The following is a 27,961-nucleotide window of genomic DNA, read 5'->3' as shown; positions in this document are numbered from 1 at the left end:
AATCCAAATTGCATTAGGGTTCTAGAAAACTCAGCTCCTTGTTAACTGGAACACGAATGTAAATTACTACTCAAAACAGGAACCTGTTTTGGGTGGAAACCCAAATGGGTGCATTACTATGTGTTTCCTCCAAGCAGAAGATGTAGTGACTTGGAGTAATAACTCACCTGAAACCAAATGTCATACTTAAATATGTAATTGTAAAGCAAGAGAGGCAAAAACAGAGTTTGGCAAAGATTTGTTGAAGATGGAGAATGGTTTAAAAAAAAAAGGCATTCTTTTCCAATTAGCCTTAGGGAGCTCAGCTTGCTGTAAATTCTTTGTTCTGGAACATGGCTATGGACAATAGGTCAAAGATGAAGTAATTCATTACAGAACTGGTTGGTCCTCCTGAATATAATAAACAAATGAATGGACAGGGTTCTCTGTCCACAGCAAGATCAATTAATTTATGTGGCAGTGATTGGACCTTAAGTTTTAAATAAAACACTTGCAATGTCTTCCTGTTTACTTTATGTCTATGTGGTCATTGGTGTCTTTGAGGTGACCTGGTCACTCAGCACTCATGGCACAGGTGAAGGCACTCCAACAGAAATTAAATGTGGAGAGGAAGGAAACTGTAAATTGCATTTAGAAAAAATGAAGGAACAATAATGTGAAACTTCAAAGCACAAAATACTGCAGAAATGCATTTAATGGAGCAATCAATATTTTTAGGACACCAAGATTATTGAAATAACAGCACTAAACCTTCTTGTAAAAGAGCACATTGCACAAGGCTGCAGAACATAAAGCACAGGCTCAAGGCTTGTGCTGAAGCAGAGATGACTTAAAACAATTCATTTTTACCAACTCACCATCTCAACATTTGGGAAGGAGTCTAATTCCACCAAGAAGTCTGCTTAAAACAAACAACCATGTTCTTGCCTTCAGTAATGCTTAGAAACTATGAGCTAAGCACTCAACCCCAAATTTCCTCATGACAGCAGAGAGGGTTAAACTGAATCTGAAGGGCCCTGCAGCAATCAGCCCTCAACTGCTGCCTCTCTTGTGCTGCAGAATGGAAATGTGGATGTTGGTGATGTCTGCAGTCCCTGCAGCTGCTGCCCTTCTGTGGGGCTCTGGTCCTTTGGGCACGGAACTCCTGCAGCATTTGCTTGCTGGGAGACATGAGCGTTGGGGGATTTTTTTGTTACCATTTTTCTGTGAAAACGAACCAAAACGGATCATGCTAGGGGTGTACGGCCTCTTGCTTTGTCCTGCTTGCTGGTTTTTGATTGTATCGGTAGATTTTAACCAAATGTAGTAAGAAAGATGTGATTTTGAAGAATTGATTGCAGTCCTAAAGTTTCATTAAAATAAATGAGTGGAAGTGTGAGTGGATACAGGATGGGAATGTGCTGTGAGCAGGAAGAATAATGCAAATGTGCTTTTTCTACATCAGAAAAGGTACGTAAGACCTTTAAAATGCCCAATTATGTGAAATGCTTCTAGAAAAGCTGACAACCTTTTAGACACTATGAGATGCCAATTTACTTTGAGAAAAGAATCTGCAAGGAACCACATTTAATTGGCTTAGTGTGTGTTGGAGGGAGGGAAGTTGCAAACTTTTTCCACCATTTTTTTTCTTCTTTGGAACTTCTCAGGTTCTGTGATTAGATGAGTCTGAGGTTTCATTTATAAAGAGAATTTAGAAAACAAGCTGTAAGATTTGTAAGCAAGGTCTTTGAAAGTTCTGATCCCATGCTGTGGAATGGTGTTGATCCTCTCCAAAGCCAAGAACGTTTATTTTACTGAAAAAATTTTCAACTTTATGCATCCTGGTTGTATCCTTTTCCTCTTGTGCAGCACCCCAGCTCTGCTACCTCATTTGAAACTACCTTGCAGTGATCTAACTTCAGATTTGATAGCTCTTATCATAATTATTGCAGTGTCACATGCAGGCAAGCATCCAGGTGACCTTGTGTGAGCATCCCTCCGCTCATCCCATGCTGCACATGGAGCTGGCTGGCTCTAATTTGGGAAATTTTTCACCCTGCCACCAGGGTCTGGGCTGCAGTGAGGTCAGGAGTCAGGGAGGAACAGGGAAGAGTGAGAGTGGGCTAAAAATGTTGAGGGATCAAAGAGGAGAAGTAGGTCGTGGCAGGGTATGTGCGCTGGGAGGAGGGCTTGGGGAGCACAAGCGAGGGAGAAGATTTGTTTTGCTATTGGCTTTTCAAAGTTGTGCAATTTAAGAATTGGATTAACCTGATATGACTTTGTTTTTCTGCCAGATTAGATATGTTGAGTTTCTTGGCGTTGTGAATGGTACAGTACATTGTGTGCTGTAAAATACGGGTGTGTCAGTGTGGAGCTGTAGTGACACAACCCGCTCTCGGTGTAATGCAGCACTGCTGAGTGGACTCCCCTGCTCTCCCTCCCCCAACACATCCTTGGTAGGGCATTTGCAAACCTGAGAGAACCTCTCTGGATCCCTACATTCTGTTTCCAGCACAGAATGAAGACATTTTAGTACAGTTTCTGATAAGGTGACGCTTACCTGAGGTCTAAGAACCTGTTTGGTTTGGCTGTGGCATATGCAATATTAAATGTCTCTAAAAAATTTAAAAAAATGTTTGAAAAGGCACTTAAGAATTTCTTCCTGCTTCCTCAGGATTGAATTGGAGAAAGCTTATTGGGAAATGCTGTAATTTTTTTTTGTCTGCCTTTTTTTTTTTTTTTTTGAAGAGTGAAAAAGCAGATACAGATCTGAAATAACTGCAAGTGCTGAGCTCACTGTTGTTTAAAGTATACCACAGCAGCATATCAATGTCAAAGTCAGATTTTCACAGTAGTGTGTTTGCTCAATGGTTTTGATTTTTTGGTTTTGGTGCTGCATTCATCCTGAGATAATTTGATTTGGTGTATCCTTTCTATACCCTGGGCTTGTCCTGTGAAACAGCCCAATTCTCTCTGCTTATTGCTGGTAGAGGGTGGAGTACTAAAGAAAGGTGGACAGAATCACAGCCTTGTCCAGCTGAGTGATCACTGCTCTGATTAACAGAGTGTGAAGGCTTTGGGAAGTGAAACTACACATACCTTGGGGCACTGTTGTTTAATTCCTACTCTGGTTTTTCCAGGGACCCAAGCAGGTCAATCATGAGGAACTGATCTTAGCATGGCCTTTGTCACCAGCTAAGGGCCTGTCTTCTCTGTCAAGAGCTGTACCCTGAAAACTGAGGAGTTATGTCTCTTCCTGTAGTGAAGATTGATTCTCTTGGAAGAAAAGAGCATAAATAACAGATCAGGTTAATAAATCACATATCTAGATTGTGTCATGCTCCTCAGCCATGTGTTGTTAATGTGTGTTACTCTGTTAACTCACAAAGGCAGAAAGCCACAGGGCTTGCTCACCAGCTGAAGGTGTTTCTGGAGTGGTAGAATATTTTTTTGTTTCTGGAGTGATAGAGCACTTTTTAAGAGCAACACCAATTGAGTAGAATGGAGCAGGAAGTTGACCTTGTGAACACGTGCATCACTCAAGTCTCTGAGAGAACTGGGGAAGAGTGCAGCATATTTAAAGTTAACCTGCATGTCTGCCTTCTGAGGAGGTTAAACCACAAACCTTCAGTAACACATGTTGGACAGCTGTGGTTTGAGTGTCTGCTTGAAACACCTTGCCCGTGGGTGCCTTGGCACTTAAAAAATCAGGGCATGGATTGTCCAGGCTCCAAGGCCTGATGTTGATGGATCACATTAACACAGAATCACGTTGCTGCCCTCAGAAAGGCTGATCTTTCAGCTGGTGAAAATAAAATAAACCATGCTTATCACCAGGTTTAAGCAAGCACTTTTCCAGGGTCTCTTATCTGCTCAATTTTCTCAGTGCGACATGGTTGATGTCATTGTTGAAAATGATAGTAGTCTCTGTCTGGAAGCTGTTGTGCACACGTGAAAAGGAGTCATTAGCCAAGGAGAAGGAAAGAGCTGGAGGTGTAATTGTCAACTCGTGTGCGTCTCTGATTTCACCAGGTGCTGCACGTGTCTGGTTTATCAATTTATTTCTGTTAGAAAATAAATAAATCTCACTTTTCCTACGTACTCTGGTGACTGCTTCAGCCAAGTTGCTCTTATCTGCTGCAGGGATGTACTTCTGAGGTCTTGTGTTTGGGGGCTTTTCTTTCTGCATCCACATGTAATCTGCTCTCAGGGATCACGTGCAGCTCTGACGCTGGCCAGGGATGCTGTTTGTCTCTTAAGCCAGTTATTTAAAAACATTATTATCACTGCTATCAAAATATAATACCTGATCATGGGGGCAACTGTTATCCCACATGTTTTTCAGGTTGAGTCCTTTGGCCAGGCTCTGTCTCACTCCATGAGTGTTCAGCAGTGGCTGTTCAAGGGATGTCTGCAGAGTCTGAACCCTGGTGCACCACCCATCCAGGGCCACATCCTGGCATCTCTGAGTCTCCTCAATGTGGACTTCAAAATCACTCAGCATTTTGTGTTTTTGGAGCACTGATGGGTAGCTCTCAATCCTATCCAGCAATGAACTTCCAGTGCCTTTTCCAAAGCGGGCTCTCTCAGGATGTGCATCAGGAGCTGGTGGTGTGTAACTCCAGTGGAGATCCAGCTGAACACCGGGTGCTCAGTTAACACCTCATTAAAACCCACCACTGGCAGCCCAAACCTTTAAGCAAACTCCTCAAGTAATTTTTTTCTGCCGCCCTTCCGATTTCCAGCCCGTGGCTGGTCATTTCCCACTCTCACGTTTTCCCAAGCCGCTGGTGTGTACAGTCTGAAGATCACATTTAACCAACACAAGGAAATCAGCTTGGCCCGACGGGCTTCTCTATCACGTGGCTGCAAATGTGTTCACTCTGTTCTGCCAGATTATGGCTGGCTGAGCAAAATACAGTGAAGCTCTGGGCTGCTGGCCAAGCTTTTATTTCAGTTTGGAGCTTAAAGCCACATATTTGCTCTTTGGCAGGACATCCACTGGGGTATATTTGGATAGTAATCTAGCATTGTTTTGCTGCTTTTTTTCTTCTTTTATTTATTTATTTATTTTTTTAATGCACACAGATAGTATAACCCCAACACTCTGTCCAGTCTGTATGAGATTTCTCAGTGTGCACCGTTATGTGTGTGCACTCAAAACTTGTAGCTGTGACCTTTGATAAATATAAGTCAAAGCAATTAACTTTCTTTTATTGAAAAATGCTGGATGTCCTACTCTTTCTCCCCCTCTGTGCTGATAACAGAACTGTGTTGTTACTCTTTCCAAGATCAAAAGCTTCAGTAGGGTTTGATTGAAGTCCAATTATGGAAGGAAGTAACTGTGCTGGAGCCCTGAAAATAGCAGTAATTGTTAAAATAATAAAGTGTGTCCTTGTGTGTCTTTATAATATTTAAAACTTCTTTTGGGGTGGAAGGGGGTGGCTTTCCTTTAGCTTTAAAATGAAAATATTCGCAAATGTCTTGGGAAAATAGGAGTGTGCTGTTAGAAGAATTTTTCTCTGGATTTCTTCCTTCAGTTCTATTTTCCCCCCCAAGCTACCTTCCTCAGAAGTTGTTTGCATGCAGCCTGACTCATGCAGGAAAATAAAGCTGGATTTGATTTTTAACTGTATGGGAGGCTTTGAGTTTGGGGGGGATAAAGAGTTTAATATGTGAACTCCTTTATTTTTCTGTGAAATAAAAATAGGCTTTTCAAAATGCAGCGTGTTTTGGAAAGTTGGCTCCGGTTTTGAAACCCCAACATGTCCAAGGGCACCCTTGTATGAAAAAGCAGTACAAAAGACATGCTTGGGGGAGGGATACAAAACATGAGGGCAAGGGGCAGTGTTTGAGGGGCAGTTCCTGTTGTTTTCCAAAGGGACATCGCTCTTCCAATGTGTGTGGAGGGGTTTGCTTGGTTTGGTTTAGATGGATGGGGCTGAGCCGTGAATTGTGGGGTTTTGGTGACCTCCTCAAAACCTTTGAGCTGTGAACAGACCTACACTGGCAAAGCTGAAATACTTTTCCCCAAATGTGTATGTTGGTGTTTAGAATATAAATATATTTTTGCTTCTTCTTAGTCTTTCCTGCATCCTCAGAGAGGAGGGAACCTGGGAGAGAGCCCAGTGGTGAGACTCTCATCTGTAGTCAATTGGCAGAGCTTCAGCAAGGGAGAGCTTTGGGTCTTGATCTTAAAACCCAGCATGTCTAAATGCATATTTGCCAGTTGTAGTGTTGAGTTAATTGAAACCCTGATGTGAATAAACAGAAATGAAGATGGACAGTGATTGCCATGGGGGCTGCTTTGGTGATTGTACAGCTGGGACTGGTTTGAAATTACAGCAAGATTTTACCAGGGTTTGGTTCTGTTTGTTTTTGGTTGTTTTAACTCACGTGCTTGCGCACACTTCTGATACAGGTAAGACAAGATAATCCTTACGTGAAAACCAATCCTTGTGTGCTTTTATTTCAGCCAGCTGGACTCAAAATCACTAAGTACTTGAATAAAATCTTTGCATTATAGATAAATGGTATCAAGTAATAAGCCCAGAGGATTGTACAGAGTAGGACTAGAATTTTCTTGGTCCCTTAAATCCTTATAAGAGAACATGTTAATTTATTCATTTGAATTTTACTGTTGCACTCTCTCCTCTGCAGTAAAAATTATTTAGTCTTTTTTTTTTAACTCATCTATTTATTCTGACTGTAAGACAGCTTTATGTATATAACATCTATAAAATACTCTGCCTTTTCAGCTCCCTGCTCTTACTGGGTTTGGATGGATCTTTGGAATACAAACTGCTTCATTGCCTTCTGGAAATTTTTATTTATCAAAAGCCTTAGCAAGGGGTGCCCTGTTGGTGTTTATCCAGTTGGCAGCTTGAGGCACTCTCAGAAACAGCCCTGGCTGTTCTCGAGGAGCTGCTGAAACTCATCAAGCAGGTTCCTGCTCACCAATTATCCAGTTAAGCAGAAAGAGGAAAGGTGTTTCTCATGCTTGTGTTTTTTCCTTCACTAAGTTTAACCCGTTCTTCCCCATGCCTGAGTAGTTGTGGGTGTGTAATGTGGCAATAGCAGCAGGGAGAGTCTGGGGGGAGAGGGGCAGAGGGGATCTCTGACCTTACACACTAAAAACACACCAGGATTGCATCCCTCAGGTGGGACAGGCAGCTTCCAGCATAAATCTACAGCATTCTGATTATTAGCTGAGTCCTACCCAGCGTACTTCAACCAGCTTTTTGTCTACATTTTAACAAAATCTTAGGAAAATAAAACAAATTCACCCCTCCAACCAAACTCCTCCTTACTTCAAAGCCAATAATGAATGTTTCATCGCTGCCAGAGCAAATTTGTTGATTCCCAAACACTCCTACTGTGTCTTGGTTGGAAGGCTTAAATTGCTTGCATAATAAATGCTGGGAATAATACAAAAAAATCGCTTTCTAGTAGAGTTCTGGTTTTCACTACATATTATAAGAATAAATAAATGCTCAGATGATAGCAGACAGCTGGGTTGTTCACATCTAACTGTCTTCTGCATTGATTTTTAAGACAGGCCATGTGCACGGCTGCTTGCTGGCTATCAATACCAGATGTGTCTGCTTGGAATTCAGAGGGATTGTCAAGTGACAGTGCAGTTGTGAAACAAATCATTTTTCTCATGGTTACTGAAAATAGTAAATGAGTGGGTAGGATAAAGTGAAGAGATATTCTCAATTCCAGGAGAGAACAAGAGGATAAAATGGGTTTCCTGACTGTCATTAACAGTGACTTGGTGAATATTTTTCTTTTTTTTTTTTCCTTCCTACCTTCTGCCCAAGGAATTAGCTCCAGGAGCAGCACAACCTCCATGGGCTCTCTGATGTGCAGTGAGGCTCCTGCAGCCAGGGAGGGAAGACCTTCTTTCATTTACATTGTTTTCACAAAGCTTGATGGTAGCATGTGTGGATGCATTGCTGCCAAATTTGTTGGAAATTGGCCAACAATTTCCCAAAATTTTGGGAGGGGGCTGGACAGACGTGCACAGAAGGACTGCACAAAACTCATTTCTCTGGAAAATCAGCTAAAGAATAACTGTCAAGTACTGGGGGGACTGAAATGAAGTTTGCAAAACAACTGAAGGAACTGAAGGGCTGTTTGATATCTTAATTCTGTACATGGCCATTAACCTGGTGCACTAGATGCAGTCCTTGCTCACAGGATGGATCCACGCTGGCAGATTTCTGTCTGCCTAGGACCTTTCTGGAGCACTGAAGTGTAATTTGGTGACTGCACTGATTGTTTTGAAAGTGGCTGGAAATGCTCAGGAAGAAGCAGATCAAAATATTCATCATCTTAGTCTGTGGCAGAGCTTGATCTGGATGTCTGAGCTGTGCTGCTTGAATAGTCTGTAAAGTAACCTTTGACTATAGGTAGGGCTTTTCTTTCATTTCCTGAGTAGCCCAAGGGTGTAGCTGAATATTTACTACTGTTTCACATTGCTTTTTATATTTTCAAAAGGAAGATCTGTGACTGCACATGTTGGAATGCATGTGAATAACAAAAATTGAAGAGACCCTTTCCATCATCAGGATTTTATTGAGTTTTGCTTGTGCATTGAACCCTCAAAGACCTTTTCCAGGTAGAAAAATGGAAGCCAAAGAGGTAGAGCCAAATTTTGGGGTTACTGAGCAAGGCAGCTGCAAAGCTGGATGACCACCTCATCCCTGGCAGCTTGGACAAACCCTCTGAACCAGGTAAGGGTGGGTTGTGCTTCAGTAGGTGCTTCTTCTGGGCTGCAGGTAAAGCAGGTGAGGGCTGGGGTTGGTGCTGTGCGTGGGCAGCAGCATCTGAGCTGGGTGTGAGTTGTGTGGAATGCAGGTGCATAAATAGCCTGGGCATGAGGAAGCAAAATGTTTTTACCTGTGAATAGATGAGTTACTTCTGCTGAGGTGCACAGGGACACAGGGTTAGCTTCTGTAAAGAGAACACATTAAAGGTGGCATGAAACAACTTCATTGTGAGACCAGCTCTTAATTTATTTCTGAAAATCTGGAGCACCATAAATCTGCCAGTGCCATTTTCTTTATTCCTTCTGCATTTGTAAAAGAAGAACAAATAAAATGTTCTGTAAGCTTTGCTACATTTAAAAAAAATACCATTTACATGACACAGCTCTATTTTGTATAATTTTTTCATATCCAAACTACAGAGGGCTTTAGAATAGATGAAGAAAAGCTGCATATCTGAATTTAAGATAAAATAAGATGATCCCTGTGACAGAGACAGCAGAAATGATGTGATACGACAGTTGCTGTAGCAACACCACCTACTTCATGAAAATCAGAGTTAACAGGAGTGTAAAAGGTAAAGCCCACATAATTTTCCAAGCCTATGAATTGCTGCTGCCCTCAGCCTGCAGTGCTTTCCAGCTCTCCAGTGCTTCTCCTTCCATGTGGGCACAGAATAATCACCTTTTTCCACATGGCCAACTCCTGCAGACCCCATCCTGCTTTGAACAGGGGCACACAGTGGGAATTCTGCAGGTGACCTGGAAATAGGAGGGAAAGAACATGAAGGATTTTATCCTGTCCTGTCATACCCCAAAAGCCCCAGACAATAGAACACTGTAAGGCCTGTGCTGTCTCTACAAATAATGCAGTGACCACCAGTGGAAGCCGAGAAGTCAATTTGCTTCCTGAGTGGGACTCAGCCTGTAAACACTGGTAGTTTTAATATGAATTGTTAAGTGTTATAGACACAGTAGGTCTCAGGGATAAGTGCACTTTCCTCCATCCCAAATAAACCCAAAATAGTGGTGCTCCACACATCTGCATTTATAAAATGCCAACTCCCATGTTTAAAAGCTCACATATTCAGAGAATTGATCAATGATTTGCCAGTGCACATTGGCCTCAAGGTTGCATTAAAATATATTTATTTTTAATATATTGATATTTTAAAAATATTTTGACTTAACATATTCATGATTTTTGTCATTAATTGGCAGTGGAGAGCCATGATGTGTGTGATGGCAAGAGCAAAACCCAAAGGTTTTGGTACTCGTTGCTCTGTTTGGTTCATGTGAGTGCCATTGTGAGGCACAGAACTCTCTGCAGGCATTAGTTTGGGTTTGGAGGGCTCCTCAGCAAAGCAGTTTCTTGCCATTTTCTGCTGCTCAGTGACTCCCTCACATTTAGAAGTGAATTTTTTAGTGCCCAGTGTTCAGCGCCGTAATACCTTTTAATTAGGTTTGCTTTTTGAAGTTACCTGATTTTGCCTGTGGCTGGCATGCCACCAAAACCTGTTTTATGCAGCAGCTGTATGGAGTAGTTACAGACACAGGATGTAATATATCCATATTCAACAGCCTGTTCTGGAATTTTCCCGAAGTGGTGATGTGTTCCCTTCCTTCCTCTGGCCCCCTTTTTCAGGCTACCCAGGCCTGATACATCTGTATGGTTTATAAATGGAGATAAATGCATCAGTAGAGAAAAAGCTACAACCACACACACTTTATGTGTGCTTCTTGGGAATAAAGCTAATAAATAAAAGCAACTTAGACCTCTGCAGTTATTGGGCTGTAACAACCACCCAAGTATAATTTTCCGGGATTTGCTGTTTGTTTGGGTTTTCTTTTTTTTCCCCAAAACATATTAGAGGATCCTAATCTAAGGCAGAGAGAAAATATGTACTGAACCTTACTTAGGTCCCATTCTGACAACATTTTATTTTATTTTATTTTATTTTATTTTATTTTATTTTATTTTATTTTATTTTATACAAATTTATTGTATATTATTTTATACAAATTATACATTTTATAATTTTTTATAAAAATATTTTATACAAATCATCCTCAATAAATTGTTGCATAAAAAGTGTGCTTTGCTTTAGTGAAATATAAAATGGAAAAAGTAGAAAGTGACTGCAACAGATAGTTCAGATTTAAACTGCGTGCACAGAACAGATCAAAAGAGAAGAGGAGATTTTCAAGTTCTGTAACTCTGCCCAGTGACCTCTTTTCCTTCAGGGATGTATTCCAGTGCTGCTGATAGCATCTGTTGTCTGTCTCTCGGCTCCCCATTAGCTGCTGATGGGGAGGCAGAGGAAATGTACCTGTTTCACGTGGCTTTTCCATGCCAGTTGAAATCTCCCTTGGCTGTGTTTTGATAACACACCCAGGCAAGCAGGGCTTGGGTACCAGAACTGGGTAATAGATCCACGAGTCATGGGTGGCATATGCTGTCAGAATTACAGGAGGGCTCTTTGAAAGACCTGTTTACTGAGAGCCTGCTGTCCTAGATAGGCAAATAAACAGAACAATGGGAAAGGGGCTGACTTGGAGCGTTGAAAAGCACATTGGCAGTGGCACAGACACATCTTGAGGACAAGTGTTGTCTTTGTTTTGAGCAGAATTCCTCATGAGGGTGCATTTATGGATGGTGAGGTTGTGGCAAGGTGAGGGTCTCCCAGGGAACAAGGGACAAGGCAAGAGGAAACAGCCTCAAGCTGCACCAGGGGAAGTTCTTGCTGGATGCCAGAATTATTTCTTCACTGAAAGGATGGTTTAGTATTGGAAGGGGCTGCCCACAGAGGTTTAGAGTCCCAGTTCTGGAGGTGTCCAAGGGAGGCCTGGATGTGGCACTCGGTGCTCTGCACTGGTGACAGGGTGGGGATTGGGCACAGGTGGGACTCGATGATCTTGGAGACCTTTTCCAAACTCAGTGATTCTGTGACTCTGTGGTGTATGAGGCTGTTACCTAAACCAGGGCTCTCTCTAAAATCTGGTTTATTAAAGCTGGGTACATAATTGTCCAAGGAAAGGAAAATGGATGGTTTTTTTCTCCTTCAGAGCAGGTTGACAATTCTGATGCTTCTCTGGAATCTTCCCTTGAAGAAAAGAATTACTGTACTTTACTGTACTTTTTGAGGAATCTTGCTATGTGAACTTCCAGGCAAAAAAAATATGTCAAAGGATGTCAAGAAGCACCAGTGTATCAGAGAACATAAGCATCTTGAACTGAGACATACTTCTAAGACAAGTATAAATTAAAATTAAATACTGATGTGAGCATTCTTCCCTGCAACTCTTCTTCAGGCCCTCTCCCCACTGAATTCCATCTTGGCTGATCTTTGTTAGGAAAGCAGCATCCTACAGAAAAATCAGGAAGGCATTTAGGAATGCTGTGGATTTTATGCTTTTCAAGAATATTAAAATCCCTGTTCAGTGTCGTGGGAGCAGAATCAAGCCCTCTGTTCCTCCGTGTAGCCATTCTGCGAGGGAATTGTTCAGAGCAGAAACAGCTACTGTCAGGCATCTTGCAGGGGTAGTTTGGAAGGGAATAAAAATTTAATTTCCTGGTTGTTTTCAGAGATGAGGCCTTGTTGAGCTCATAAGCGCTGCCTTCACACAGGCTAAATTCCTGGAAGGGCCTTCAGAGTATGGATCTTACAGAAGAGATGAGTCTGAAGTCCGGGAGATGCAGTGGAAGATTTTACCTGCTGGTGCCTCTTATTTGTTTGTTCATTGTTTTGAAGGGCAGAACGTTGCTGGGCCAGCAGGCAAAGGGTGTTCCATGGTAACCACAGGCAGGACTTGCAAGTGAGTGTCTCAAAGATCTGCAAACACACAACTGAAGGCCACGTGTGCAGCCTCGGATAGCAAACCTTGTCCCTTGGAAATGCAGGCTTTAATTCCATTATATCCTCCTCTTTCCCATTTTGCCTGTGGAGCTCAGACCAGCTCTGGGCTGAATCTGGGCTGTTTCAGGAAGGAAGTGGTTGTCTGTAGGATCTTGACCTCATTTACTGCAGATGTGAGAGGATGCAGGGAACAGCAGGAGGAGAAGGGAAAATCTGACAGGAAGGGACTGAAGGATCTTGTCTGGGGAGAGTGGACTTTGCTTAAAGTTTTAGCAGAATTATGAAGAGTTAATTTGATTTTGTGAACGTGTCATACTGTGTGTTTGCTTCCCTTTCTGTGAGGAGCCCAGTGTGACACCTTGGGTGGCTCTCACCTGTGTCCCACGGGTGCAGAAGCACATGAAATGTAGCCAATGACTACAACATTTGCTAACCTGAGAGAATGATGATTTGATTTAAAATATCTGTACTTCTTCATCTGCAAAGAGAAGTGTTGCCCCTTCTTTGATGGGAGTCTTGTGGGGAAGAAGCTGTTTCTGAAGCACACAGACACAGTAGTTGTCAGTGCTGGAGGGAACTCCTGAAATAGTTTCTCTACAGGAGGTTGGAATAATTGTATGGCAAATATAATATGGATTTATCTGGATAAATCAAAATGGGTGAAACAAGTGTCTCCTTAAGGAGGAAAGAATCCAGGTAAGATAGTATGTGATTGAAAATTTGAAGATTGTTGCAACCATGACTGTACTTCTTACACAGCTCTTGCACTTAATTTTAAAAACAATTCGAAAAGACAACCTAGACTTTCTCATGTCCCACTCTTACAAACAGGCACATTGGAAATTAGTAGAAATGGATGTGACAGCCCCCCACGGTGTCCTGCTGGTGGGACTGAGTAGAGGATGGCAACTGACCCCTGCTGTAAGGAGCTGAAGGACAACAGGGAGCTTTGCCAGTGTTTTGTTTGTTGAAGGGAATCTGTGGCACCTGGGAATGTGGAGCTGTGTTTGTACCATCAGCACAGGCTGATCCTGCCCTCTTCCCTTCAACAGTGCTCTTCTGCTGAATGCATTCATCACAGCCTTTGCTGGAACAGCCTACCCCTTCCAGGCTCTCTCCCTCTCATCTTTGGCTGCCAGTCTCTGTCATCCTCATCTTCCTCACCTCCTTACAACCTTCTCAGCTTTGAGTCCTGATCACTTAATGAAATCGTGCCCTTCTCCTGCCTCAGCATGCCCACAGCTGGAACATGCTGCCTGGGGAAGCATCACAGCTCTGGAGGTTTTTAAAGAAACATGTAGATGTGGCACTGAAGACATGGTTTTGTGGTGGAGTTGGCAGTGCTGAGTTAATGCTTGGACTTGATGATCTTGGAGGGTTTTTCCAATCTAAACAGTTCTGTGGTTCTCTGAAGTAACACTGACCCAGGAGCTGCTCTCTCTTCCAGTGCACAGGCTACTAGCACACTGCAGTGAAAAGCCTGCCAGAAATTTTTAACAGGTTCAAAACAAAGTATTTTTTGTGGAACCTCTTTCGGGAAACTGTAGAACCATTTTGGCAGAAACAACAGTTGGCGCACAAGAAATCCAAACAGAATGGTTGAAATCTGGCAAAGGCTGAAGGAACTGAAGACAGCATCCTCTAATGGGAAGTGTCAGACAATCTTAATAAGGCTACCAGTCCTGCCTGGAATAATACTGTAGAGGCCCAGAGCAGGAGGCACACAATGCTGAGAGAGGAAATGACAATTCTTTTATAATTAAATGCACAAGGTTTGTAAACAATGCTGATATCTTTAAAAAGTACACATTTTAAAAACACTTCTTTGTGTGCCAGTCCTCCTATAGTGTGTGTTAAAAGCAGTGAATTATGTCGTGGTTGCAGTGGGTTGAGATCCTTCTTTCCGCAGGAAGTGTTTGCAGTCACCCCATGTTCAGCAGAATCGAGTTTGTGTGAGATAAGGAATAGAGGAATACTTGTGCCAGCTTGGAGCCCTGGTCTAAATACACTGATCTCCTGTTGCTTGGGAAGGAAATAAAGCTCCTGTAATAACTGCTTGCATAAACACACCCAGAGGTGAAGTGTCTTCTTCACCCCACGGCAGAGAGTGGTTGGGTTTGTCCTTTGTTGAGGGCAGGAGGATTCCAGTGTGTGGCTTTAGTCCTTCCCACCTAAATGGTTTCTGGAAAACAGCTACAATCCAAATGGCAGGGAAATTACATAAAGTAAAGATAGATAAAATGTTGCTTATAATATTGTAGATGAGGAATGATAACCTGACAAGATGTTGCTTATAATATTGTAGATGAGGAATGATAACCTGACAAGATGCTGTCCTTAGATAAATCTTGACCTCCAGAATACCCCTTTGACTTTTCTTCCCATGGGGATTTTTGCCTGTCTCAATCCCTGCACTCTTGCTGTGTGCTCTGCAGAGAGAGAACTTTTCCTGGAGGCTGAAGGAGTTAATACAGAGCTGGATGACAGATTAGTCCAGGACAGGCTGTGATTTGGAGTAAGGGAACTATCCCAAATAGCTGCTCAGCTGCCAAGGGGATAGATGGCTTTGGAAAACATACAGGGAGAGCTGTGGAGCAGCTCTGGGTGAGGATTATTTGTCAGTTTAACCACTGTGCTGCAGAGCCTGACTGACACAAAAAAGTGCCTTCCGTTTATATAAAGAAAAATTATTACCAAACACATGTTTTATCTCTGGGCTGCTAATAAATTGAGTAGGAAACTCCTCTTTTATTTCCCTCCAATGTGTGTAAAAAATTGGGAAAAATATTTTGATTAGAACATTTTCATTCCCTTTTCTTCCTCTCTGATGCTGTTCTCCAGCCAGCTGTTGAGCTGATGAGGAGTGTAGAAGGGCTGTGAGAAGGGAGATTTTCTGAAAATCAGACACATTTCTATGGGAGTTGAGTGATTCAGAATTGTGTTCCACATAATTTACCAGGGATCTCTGGCAATACAGATAAGAAGTCTGCCAAGCAGTAGTGCAGCTGAAGAGGTTATTTCTGTCTTCACTCTCCTGGGCACAGCTGGTAGGTGGGATGTTTCAAAAAGGGGAAATTAAGAGTCAGGATATGGTGATTGAACTCCCCATGATACCAGATCAGCATTTGGGGTTTTGTAGGTATACAAAAATGCTGCTATACTTTTGGATGGTGAATTTTAATTATTGCAAGCAATTTAAAGCTGCTATTTTTTTTTTTACCACAGTTTGGTAACCTAGATGACACAAGTGAATGGCCTCAGTCCACTTCTCTCTGAAAAAGGAACCACACTGAAAATATTGCCATTACATTGGACTTCTCACTGGCAATCTCTGCTGGGAGAAGGAGGAGGATGATGAAAGAATTAGAACAGCAAACTTTCAAGTCCAGTTTTCTGGAAAATTTTCCACTATGCTAATATCTGCCAGAACAGCACCATAAGCATTGGCAAAGGCAAGATGTTAGGGCAGCAGAATTGCTGGGGTTGTCAAAACCTGCTGGTCCCTTTGGCAGGAGACACCTGGAGCTTTGTCTGTCCTGGCATACTCCTTCTTGCTTGAGTGGAGCTCTACAAGTGGGAAAGGCTCCAGACAATAGGCGAGTGTTGACATAGCTGTGGTCTCTCCAGGCCATGGTTGAGACACATCACTAGGGTGGTATGAAGGGAAGTTTCCATTAACAATTGTTCCCAGCTTGCTTCCACCACCACCACCACCGTGGAGCTCTGCAGCTGGATTTCTAAAAGAGCTTAGTGCTCAAGAGTTCCCATTTCAGCAACTTAAACAGAGGGGCTAAGTTCTTTCCAAAACACTTGGCAGTCATCAGTCCCCATTGAGAACAAAGCTTGAGCACATTAAACAATCCAGCCACTTCACTGTTGTGAAAATTTGGCCGCTGTTGTGAGCACAGAGTATTTAAATAATGCAGAGCCCAACAAAGGCATCTGGCTCCCAAAGCTGGGCACTGAGAGGCTTTACCTTGCAGAGTGGGTTTCCTCCTTGCCTGATTCCTTGTGCATCTGAGCTCTAAGCAGCCCTTTCTGTGGCTGTTGTGACAGCTGGGAAGCTTGCTGATGCAAGGGTAAGTTGGCTGCTGGGCACATGACATTCAGATTGCTGTGCTTATTTGACCTACCTCTGATTGCGAGGAATTTAGTGCATAAAAATAACACCCCTTACAAATTTGGCAGGAGGATGCAGAGCGAAAGTGCTGTGCACACCCAGGGAGAGGAGCCCGGGGAGCGATGTAACGCGAGGCCACGCTCCGCACTCCCCCAGTGACAGCGGTGCCAAGGCCAGCACAGCCCACGCTGTCATCTTGGATTACAAGTTCCAGCACCACGGAGATGTCATGGCCACTGGCCAGCAAACTAACGAAGACGGGTTCCTGGCTTGCACTATTGGCAAAACTTGATAGGATAAATAAAATATCCTGGGTGCCAGGAGTTGCCCAATGAAAAATGCTGGACAAAGCATTTCTGGTTTTTCTGCCTGGGGCGTGAGTTGCTGTTGTTAACTGTTGTTCTTGACAGAGATGCTGATCATTTGCAGGAGTATGACAGAACAGAGACTGGCTAGAGGTGAGTGTGCCATGTGGGTGTAGGATAACTCACAGGGCAGCACTCTTGGGATTCCTAGTGATGGTGTTTAGACACTTGGTTTGTTCAGGCTTTAGTGAACAGCATTCCCCTAGAACAAGCCTCTCACTGGCACTGGAACATCTTGTGTTTGCTGAAGGGCCAGGGCTGTAGTCACCAGAGCTTCCTAGAGCAGGGGAGAGGAAACGTGTGCATGGAGGGAGCAAGGCAGGACCTTGACTGCTGTGTCTTCTCCCAGACCGCTGTGGAGGTGCATTGCTCTTTTTTTTGCTCTTGCATTGCTCAGATGCAATGCCACAATGTCTCATGTTCAAAAGGACCATTTTTGCCCTTCTTTTTTCAGGGTGATAGTGTAAAATTTCTACACTACAGAGCTGATGTAGTTGTGTAATATGGCACGTTATAGATAAATGATAATACGCAAACTGATCCTGTATGTCAAGAACTTCAGCAATATTTAAATACAAGCTCACTCACATAGGACAATTAGAAAGCTGGGCCAGATTTCACAATCCACTTGACTTTTAGAAACACCCTGCAGGCTCACCAGAAATATTATAAAAGTACTCAGATTTTGTGTCTTGCTTCATTTTTATCTGTATTATAGCATGGCCATGGTTTATAGGTGTGTACATCTGTGTATTTGTCTGCAGTAAGGAATAATTGGCTGCTCCGGAGCAGGCACTCACCCCAGGAGCTTTTCTGTTTGTCCTTTAATTGAGGCTGTGGCATTGTCCTGAGACCAATCCATCCATCCATCCATCATCCATCATCCATCCATCCATCCATCCATCATCCATCATCCATCCATCCATCCATCCATCATCCATCCATCCATCCATCCATCCATCCATCATCCATCCATCCATCCATCCATCATCCATCCATCCATCCATCCATCATCCATCCATCCATCATCCATCCACTCATCATCCATCATCCATCCATCCATCATCCATCCATCATCCATCCATCCATCCATCCATCCATCATCCATCCATCCATCATCCATCCATCATCCATCCATCCATCCATCCATCATCCATCCATCATCCATCCATCATCCATCCATCATCCATCCATCATCCATCCATCATCCATCCATCCATCCATCCATCCATCATCCATCCATCCATCCATCATCCATCCATCCATCCATCCATCCATCATCCATCCATCATCCATCCATCATCCATCCATCCATCATCCATCCATCCATCCATCCATCCATCCATCCATCCATCCATCCATCATCCATCCATCATCCATCCATCCATCCATCCATCCATCATCCATCCATCATCCATCCATCCACGATGATGGATCTGCCCCCACAGCTGCCGTCCCTTGTTGGGAGGTGACACCAGGGCAGGGAGGTGACTCAAGCCCGCCCACCGCCGTCTCCAGGAGGGATGAGGCCACTCACCGGTGGCAGAAGGAGAAATGTCTGTGCTGCCATCACTTCCTGGCTGTATGACCAGGGGACAGCTGGAAACACCACATCCTTGTCCCGAGAGCGGGGAGAAGCCGGTGGCACCGCCAGTTCCCGCTGGATTAACGAGGGACAGTGGGCAGCGCGTCCCGAGCCAGGGGCGGCAGCGCTCTGCAGCGGCACAATGCGGGCAGTGCCATCCCTCCCTCTCGCCCCCTCTCCTGCAGCCACATCTATATTTTGATAACTTTGATCCTCCTTTTCTCCTCTTCCCGGCCCTCACCAGCCTTTCCTGGAAGCTGATTTTATCAGCTCTAAAATAGGAGTTACAAAAGCTCTCCCTTAGCAAGTGCAATTCCCCCAGTGCGTTTTCCGTGCGGTTCCCATATTATTAAAATAAAAACTACATTGTTAATGCTGGCCTTGGAATTAGAAATGGCATGTAATGTTTACTGTTTTACACCCTAAATATTGCAAATGTGGGCACAAGTAAGGAAATATTAAACAGCCACAGGATGTTTTTGTACTTATCATGAAAGCCGTCATCTCGCTAAAGTCAAAGTGAATTAGCAAATAGCCAATATTATAAAAGAATATCTGCTTCAATCAGAAGTCTTCCCTCTGAAGTCTGTGAGGCTTCTACTTCTGAGGCATGTGAAAACTTCTGAAAATTCTGCCCCCAGGGATAGTCTGTGCTTAGGCAGCTGACTTCAGGATCCTATTTTTGGAGCCTTTGCTTGAGATTTTAAATTGGATTTTTAGTGGGAATGGTGCCCAAATTGATGCTGTAGGATCTTGAAGGCTTTATCTAAAATAAAAAAGATAAAAACAGGAGGTATATCACTCATTTTCTGGGGATATGCTCCTTTTTATTAGATTTTATATACTATAAAAGAGAAATGCAGCATCAATAAGTGTCTTCTTCATTTTTGCAGAGCATCTTTAAGGAATCGTTGTAGCCTTTCATGCTGCTGGTTTCCTTCACTGTGTTTTAGAATATCCCTGGTAGGATTTCATCAAGAATAAATAGCAGTCTCCTTGGAGTGCTTCAGCACAGCTGAAAGTGCATTTTCATGAGATGCTATTCATGGCAAATACTGTACATTGATTGTAAAATAAACGTATGTTCAGAGGTTTAACTGTGAGGGGTTACAGTGTGCTGATAGATCTGAACTAAATGACAGTACTTTTGATCTGTTCCTGAGGATGGGATGCTAATGAAGGGGCACAGGTTGGAGCAATTTATCTTCTGCCTGCAGTCCAGTGCAACTCAGTGTTGGCTTCAGTGATGTTATGTGGGAATCCAAGATTAGCAACCAGAGTTAGGAACAGATTCTGAATGTAAAGGCCATGAGCATGTCTGGATTAGAATATGCACCTTGCAGAATGGACAATCTAATATTTAGCAAGCAAAGACACCAAATCTGAAGGGAAAGCTAAAAGAATTATTGCTTGTAAAGCATGTAGAGATCTTCTAAAATCCTTTGATACAATTAACATATTTTTTTTTAACACAGCTGTATTTATCCTGTATTTCTGTAGGTCAGATCTTGCCAGCAAACCGGAACACACCGAGCCCCATTGATCCTGAGACTATCCAAGTTCCTGTTGGCTACGAGCCTGACCCTGCAGATCTTGCTCTGTCCAGCATTCCTGGCCAGGAGATGTTCGATCCTCGCAAGCGCAAGTTCTCCGAAGAAGAGCTGAAACCCCAGCCCATGATTAAGAAAGCTCGCAAAGTCTTTATCCCAGATGACCTGAAGGTAATTTGGAGCTGGTGACAAGGTCATTCCTACAGGGTCTCTGACAGTTGCTCACTGAGGTAGAGGTTTGGAGCATGAATCTGTTCTGTCATGTGAGGTAAATCTTTCAGTCTAAATCTGACTTTGCTGTAGAATAAAACTGTTCAGGGTTCTGGATGGCACTGAAGGGAGGATGTCCCGTATTAGTTATGCAACAGTTGAAATTCATGAGCTCAATATTCATTTCCTTTGTATGCCAGAAACTTCCTGCTTGACCTTGGACAAGCTTGCTTTGTCCCATATTTCCCACTTATGAAACAGCCTGATCACGTTTCCTTTTTCTTCATCCCCTTTCTATTCATGTTTCCTTTTTCTTCATCCTCTGCCTATTCAGCACAGACTGTCAATCCAAGGAGAATGGAGGACCCTGATGACAAACTGAAGTATATTGTGTCTTATTTGGAAGTTGCTGTAGTTCTGTGTTTAATAATGAATGAGAACACTATAGTAAAAACTATTTCACTAATATATATTCACTAATCCAGGTGAAAGAATCTAGACAAGTGGTAGGAAAACAGAAGAAAACGGAATTTTTCTGCTGAGAGGTGTGTTTTAATACAATATGTAAAATACAATACTACATCAGTATTTTAGAAGAAAGAGTCTGTGCCACTCACTGCTTCTGAGATGTGAACAGCAAAGTGCATGAAGATAGAAGGAAAATTGATCAACTGATGCAGGTTATCAAACACTGAATATTATTTGCAAAGTTGTTTTCCTGGTATGTGGCTTCCAAGAGGATCTCTTTTATCAGAGGCAGTCAGGGCAGAATTTCATTCTGCTGTTGCTACTGCCCCCAAGAGACACAGCCTGAGAGCCTGTTGGAGTCAGTGGGAATCCCTGGCTGCATGTGCAGGGAGCCTGGGATGCCATGTGTTTGCACCAGATTGATAGCATTAGGGAAAGAAGCTATTTTTATCCCTGAGCATGCTGCAGTGCGAGTTAAAAGCACAGAAATCACAATTGCAGTAGTGTTCAGGTTGCTGTCACTCAGCTTTCCTTTGCAAAGTTTTGCCTGCACCTGACCTTACTTGTCCCTTACCTGGGCAAGTTCTCCTGCCTGTGATGCCCTGTTGGGTTGCAGTGCCCAAAGGAGAGGTATTTGCTGCCGGAATGGCTGGAGTTTCTCCCTTGTCACGTCTCCCAGGTACCTTTATTCATCAAAGCAAGCTTTTGGCAAAGGTCCTGTTGGCCAGAGGTGGAAGCCAGCAGTGCAGCACAGGAGTGGAGCAGGAGCTCAGGGTCTCATTCCCTTGGGATCATCCTATCGCTTGCCCTTGACTTGTTTCAGAGCACTTGACCCAAGTGCTGCTTCTGCCCTGGCATGTGGAGCAGCCTCTGGGATCTGGGGGAGGGTAAGCAGATTAGACCAGTCAATCGTCTCTGGGCTGCATGTGATTTGGAAATGCCAGCCCTACCTCTTTCAGGCCTGGATTAAGGGATTTGCCATAGCAATTTGTTAAAATAAAGAGGGATGAAGCCTAGGTGGCACACTAATAAATTGCTTAAAGCTGATTTTTATGGAGTGAATTGAGATGGGAAATTATAAACAAGATTTGGGTCATAGCTTTTTGCTGCATGCTTGTTTTTTTGGAGGATTTTGCGGGGCCTCATCTACGTACAGGTGAAGAGCCATTTAGAGATAATGCTGGCTCCAGATCAGCATTCCTGCACACTTTGTTGAGCCAAACTGATAGAAAGCAGTTCAGGAGGCCTCCTGCCAGCAGTTGTTTTGCTCCTGCTTTGCCTTGTGCAGCAGCAGAAGGTGCAGAGCAGCAGGATTAGGCTGGGCTGAAGGACCCAGGAGTGGTGGGTGTTTGTTCACTGCAGCATAGGAGCAGCTGTCTCTGCTGCCCTGTGCTGGTCCTTGGGAGCTGCACAGGGAAATGGAAGCATGTTAAGATGAAGAAAGAGGGAGTTTGAGCTCTGTGACTTTTCCAGGCAGTTTGAGGGTTGAGTGGCTGCATAACTTGTACTCCTCAGGGGGCTGAATTTCACTTTTCATGAGAGATTCTGCCTGCTTTGTATTTCCTGAGTTGTTCCAAAGTTATAGAATTTAATTCATTTACGAAGCAACATCAAAACTACCATTTTGCTGAAGACCACTGCATTGGAAGACTGGAAAAAGCAGGTGAAATTCAGTAGTTACTTCAAGTCTTTGATACACCAAGGCAGTAAGGTGATCTAGAGGCAAGTGTTCAGGGATAACACTTTGGGAATGTGCTAGCTTATGAAACCTCAGGGGGTCGTGGACCTATTTCTGTCCAATGCTTTTTTCCCCCCACAGTCAAAGCATATTGCACAAATCTCTGTGGTTGATCCCAGCCATCATCACCGTACCAAGGAATCCTCTTGCAGTGACTTAGTGGTGCAGACACGAACATTTTGGGGCTCTGCAGAGTGCTTTGAACACTGAAAAAGAGCAGAGCAGAAGATGAAACGGGTGATAGCAGCACAGAGAGTGAAGCAGGTGTTGGCTGGCAGCGCTGAGCAGGGCCAGAGGTGATTATTGCTGCTGCAGCCACTGTGCAGGGTGAATCACGGCACTTGGGTAAGGTGGATGTGCTAACTAGGTCAGCCTACAGGGGAGATGGATTGTACCTCCGGAACATTGCTTCACTTTTCCTTGGAGGAATTCCCTGTCAGGAGGATGAGGGGTTAGCGTAAACATTTTGACAGAAACATGTGACAGCATCTGCGCTGCCAGGGCGGATTGTGCCGTGCAAAGCTGCGGCTCCACGGCGTGACCCTGGAGCCACCGCGGCTGCTGGGAGCGGCTCTCGGCGGGCAGCTCTGCTTTGACCAAAATCTAACACCTTTCCCTGCCTCTCTCTGTGTGTGTGTGTGTGTGTGTGTGTGTGTGTCTCACGAGCAGGACGACAAATACTGGGCCAGGCGCAGAAAGAACAACATGGCAGCGAAGCGCTCGAGGGATGCGCGGCGGCTGAAGGAGAACCAGATCGCCATCCGCGCCTCCTTCCTGGAGAAGGAGAACTCGGCCCTGCGCCAGGAGGTGGCCGACCTGCGGAAAGAGTTGGGCAAGTGCAAGAACGTCCTGGCCAAGTACGAAGCTCGGCACGGCCCCCTGTAAATCCGAGGTGGGGGAAAGGGGGTGTTTTGATTGTTTTTGTTTTTCTTTTTCTTTTTTCTTTTCTTTTTTTCTTTTTTTTTTTTTTCTTTGTCGCAGGTTGGCATTTGACTAGATGGACAATGTGTTTCCTGTTTGATAGCACCACACCCAAACCAACCTTTCTGTCTTCAGCACTTTACCAGAAGCAGAAACAAAACTGACTTAACATCGGGATTTTTTTGGTTCTTTTTTTTTTTCTTTTTTTTTTTCTTTTTGTTTGCGTGTACGTGTCCCCGCGTGTGTGTGTGTGTGTGTGTGTCTGTGGGTGTGCATGTGCGTGGGTGCATCTCAGCACTTCCCATTTTTATCAGCCCTCTTCAAAGGGTGCCACATTTTTACCTGGACTGTTGAGAACCTCCATAGTAAGCTTTTTATTACCTTTATTTTTTTTTTTTTTTCTTTTTTCTTAAGTGCTGCTTCAGAGTAGGGGTTTTACGTTCTCGTAATCAGTTCCATCCTCCTGATTTACTTGGAAAGATCCCAGCATAAATTACAAAAAAAAAAGGAAAAAAAGAAAAAAGAAAAAAAAAGTAGATCTCAGTTTTTTTTCGAGAGTAACAAGCTATCGTTTTAAGTCTGTCTAATCAGAAAAGTTAACATGCTAATAAAGTGCACAAATAATAATTTAGTACTACACTGCAGAACTATTAATTTATAGATCGCTTTCGTTGTATTTTTAAGTTTTGGTGATAATTGTCTTCAGATTTAAAAGTGCTGTTAGACTGAGTTTAGCTATACTCATGATAGATCCCATAATGGCTTCTCTGTAGCTACTAAGGTTCCTTTTCTCTCCACGGACCCCAGGTAGGTAGGTAGGAGTTGTTGGTAGAGCACAGAGTGTGTACCTTGCACTGCCTGTACCTGAAGCAATAATCCTGCCTGCATGCTGCCCCGATGTTCCCAGTGGACATGGGATGGTTCCCTACCCAACAGGAGTCTCGATGTCTTTAACAAGGAGTTCCAAAAAGTCCCAGACACGTTCCCATGAGCATGCTGACTGTGTCCCTGCCGTGGGGGAGCGCATGTGTAAGGAGCAGGATCATTAGTTGAAAGCGAGAACAAAATTAAATAGCGTCAAATCAGATCTGATGTTGAAATCAGAGGGGCTTTTCTGTTTTCAGTTAGTTACTCCATTTTGTGATTAAAAGTTGAATAAATACCTAAATTCAGTTGTTTTTTTCCCATGTTTTGTAATATATTTTCTGTGGATTATATCTTGCTGTTTTAAAAAAAATCACTTTTATTCAGTTAGAAGAAGTCACTGGTTTGCAAAGCCCATTTTTTCCTAGTGATTGTTGTTTTGAGTGTGACATGAACTGATGGTTCTGAACTTTATTGTTTTAAACTCTGCTTTTGAAGATGTATGTTCTAATATAAAGTGGACTTCTGAAAAATGAATGTAAGAGACACTGGTGTATTTCAGAGGGGGATGGTGTTGTCATATACTGTGGTTAATCCAATCAATCTGTTTACTCTAGACCAAAAGGATAGATATTATAAAATGTATAAAGTTTATACAGAATAATTATAGTATGTTTGTTTTGTACAGTATTTTTCAAGTACAAATACTGACAATGTATTTTGAAAGACATATATATAGCAAAAAGAAAAAGCTATTCCATGTTTAAAATATATAGCAAAGATATATATTCTCCATTATTGTATAGAAAGGAAATGCTTAGGGGTTTGTTGGTTGTTGTTTTCTTCTTTTTTTAAATCCATAATAATTTAAGGCTGGCACACTGGCATGTTCTGTGCTTTAAATTAAATTTTTATGGAAGTAATATGACTTTCCAGGATGTTCCATATTACTGAAAAAGAGAGACTTTTTTCATTAGAATCACATAAAGAAACTGTTTAACGGGGCAAAGAACAATATGGATTTTAGTCAACTATTGATTGGACATTACAACATTCTGTAATGGCAGAAAAATAATATATAACACAAAACCACTCATAGTCATTTCCAATCTGCTGCTGCTGCTATAATCTGTTTCCAGCTGATTTTTTTTTTTGTTATGAACAGCTCAGATCTTGTACACAGCTGTGTGTAGTGCATACAGTTAGTAATGTGAGGAAAATACGGTGCTACAGGTCTTGCTCACAGTTTTCTAAGTGTTCTGACATTATTTTCAAATAAAAGTGTTGTTCATTCCATTAAATCATTATTCATGCTTCAGGAGATGGCTGCAAAGAGCTCAGCATTTTGGTCAGCATTAAAAACACCCTTGCATGGATGGCATTTCTCCAGTATTTTTCCACAGACATACCTGGCTTGTCGGTGTTCCTGTACCGTGCAGTGCTTGCCTGTGGACCATTTGTTCAGCAAATTGAGTTTCCGTGTGCTACAGCAAGGTTTGAAGTGCAGTGAGTTGTTCCCCAAAGGTCAGCAGAAGGCACTGCAGGGGACAGGAGGGTCTGGCACAGTCGGGGTCTCTGCAGCAGCCACCTGGGAACGTCCCTGGTTTTCCCTCTGGGAGAAGCCCTGGCAGGGCTCAGAGGTGCTGGGGACACCCCTTTAACCAGCTCAGGAACCTGCAGCAGTCTCTAATCACCCCCACAGAGGGGATTTTTGGGGTGACCCAAGAGCAGGGTGAGGTCAGTGGTGCCGCAGCAAGGGTGGGCTGTGACCACAGAACTTTGTGTGACGTGCAAAAGGCAGCTCGGAAAAGAAAAAAAATAATAATTCTTTTGTTTCTTTGGCTAGGGAAGGGGTGGGGAAGTGGTTGAAGACTGGGTATCACAGGTTTATTGAGGCATGGCCACAGAGAAGCACAGAGGTTCCTGGCTCTACCTTGCCCAGCAGTCCCAGAGCTGCTTCAGTGTCTCCTTGTCCCATCCCAGGACTGGGAATGTCACAGGCTGCAGCTTCTCTTTTAGGGTGGCACTTTCTGAGGAGCCTGGGGCACTTCGGCACTTCCCACCTCCTGTGGGACTGAGCTACTCTGGCTGCTCTGAAAAGCTCACCTGGGAAAAACAAACAAACAAACAAACAAACAAAGCCAACACAACTAAAAAAACCAAAATATGTGGGCTTAAAATTTGGAAAATCTCCAGGCTCACTAGCCCGGTTGTCTCCCTGAAATAACAATGAAAATAAATAAATGGAAGTTCAGCTCATTTTCAGTTCCCAAAGACGGCTCAGCTGGGCTCATCACACCTCTGATGGCTTTGTTGCTCATGAAGGAGCTTTTAGGTATAAGAAATTGTAATTTTATAAAAATAGAAATATATATATTTGCAGAATAATTAATAGCTTGTCTAAATAATTCACTGACCTCTATTACACTATAAGCATTGGTGAAATGCTTGTCTTTTCTTTCATTTTTTCCTGAAACTTAGAAGTGGATTTTTTCTTTTTACAAAAGAATGCCCTCTAGAAATCAGTGGGGCTGGAGATGGATTTGTGCATCTGAGCACCTTGGGGCTCTCCATGGGAAAGGCAGAGGAGGAGGGGGGTGGGGTATTTCTTTTTCTGTTTTGAGTGGTGCTGAAATCACTAAACCAAGCACCGTGGAAATAAGTTCTGACTTGAATCCACAAAAGCAAGAAATTCAGAATGCAGGGGAGGAGCCAGAGTGAGTACCAGGGATGGGATTGGTTCAGACCCCCCTTGTTTGAATGTCTTGCCTCTGTGGGTTTGTAATACCCCCAGTTATCGCTTTAAAATTATTTTTGCATGTAATTTTACAATAGAGATGTGCAGTATATTTTTATTTTGATGACTTTTATGTGAAGAAAAAAAAAATTATATTAAAACTTACATGTGATCAACCATTGTATTTCTGGCAACACCAAAAGACAGAATTAAATACAAGTTTAACAAATAGATCAAATTATCTGTATGACAAGAAATGGTTTGCATCCTGTATGCTGTTCAGCCCAAATATTTTTTTTTTGTCTGTTATTCTTAATGTTTAATAAACTTTTAAATTTTTCTTCTCTCAGCTGTGTGCTTGTTTTGGTGTATCAGGGCATGGGGCTTTTGGGAGGGAATTTTTCTCCCCCATCCTCTGGTCTGTCCCACCAGGGGATGGATCCCAGCTAATTTGGGGGCAGGGGACAAAAATCCCCCAACCTTCCCAGCTGCCACCAGGGTTGGGTATAACCACAGCAAATGTGTATTTACATGAGGTGAAATAATTCAAATTATACTATAATTAGTGCTATTTACTATTTTAACAAAATATTTTTATATATATATATATATATAAGTCATAAAGTGGCACAGTGGAAGCACTATTTCCATACATACATTACACACTTCATACATCATGAGATCTTATCATGTGTTAATTCACTATAAATTCATACAGTAAATTCATAAATTTGCATATCAAGGAGTACTTTTTACTGTTGTATAACTCATTAATTCTACTCTCCATTATAGCTAAT

At 42.9% G+C, this 27,961-nt stretch overlaps 1 protein-coding gene across 3 annotated transcripts in view; it reads left to right on the top strand.

Moving 5' to 3' along the window:
- HLF (HLF transcription factor, PAR bZIP family member) overlaps positions 1–27,513 on the top strand; it is a 35,623-nt gene extending 8,110 nt beyond the window's left edge. Inside the window, exons 3-5 of one of the 3 annotated variants that reach the window (XM_088065400.1) lie at positions 20,177–20,397; positions 23,309–23,499; positions 23,624–27,513. In XM_088065400.1, coding sequence (XP_087921526.1) covers positions 20,177–20,397; positions 23,309–23,499; positions 23,624–23,639 — 428 coding nt within the window. In that variant the 3' untranslated portion in view covers positions 23,640–27,513. Of the gene's footprint in view, positions 1–20,176; positions 20,398–23,308 lie in introns of all 3 variants that reach the window. The other 2 variants (XM_088065399.1, XM_005526706.3) reach the window with 2 other exon arrangements.
- Positions 27,514–27,961: the final 448 nt, after the last annotated feature.

This window comes from Pseudopodoces humilis, chromosome 21 (assembly GCF_049639895.1).
Source record: "Pseudopodoces humilis isolate 2021_Gansu_Grassland_sample_001 chromosome 21, ASM4963989v1, whole genome shotgun sequence".
NCBI lineage: Eukaryota > Metazoa > Chordata > Aves > Passeriformes > Paridae > Pseudopodoces > Pseudopodoces humilis.
Note: the sequence above shows the minus strand (reverse complement) of the source record. Positions and strands in the feature narration are given on the sequence as shown.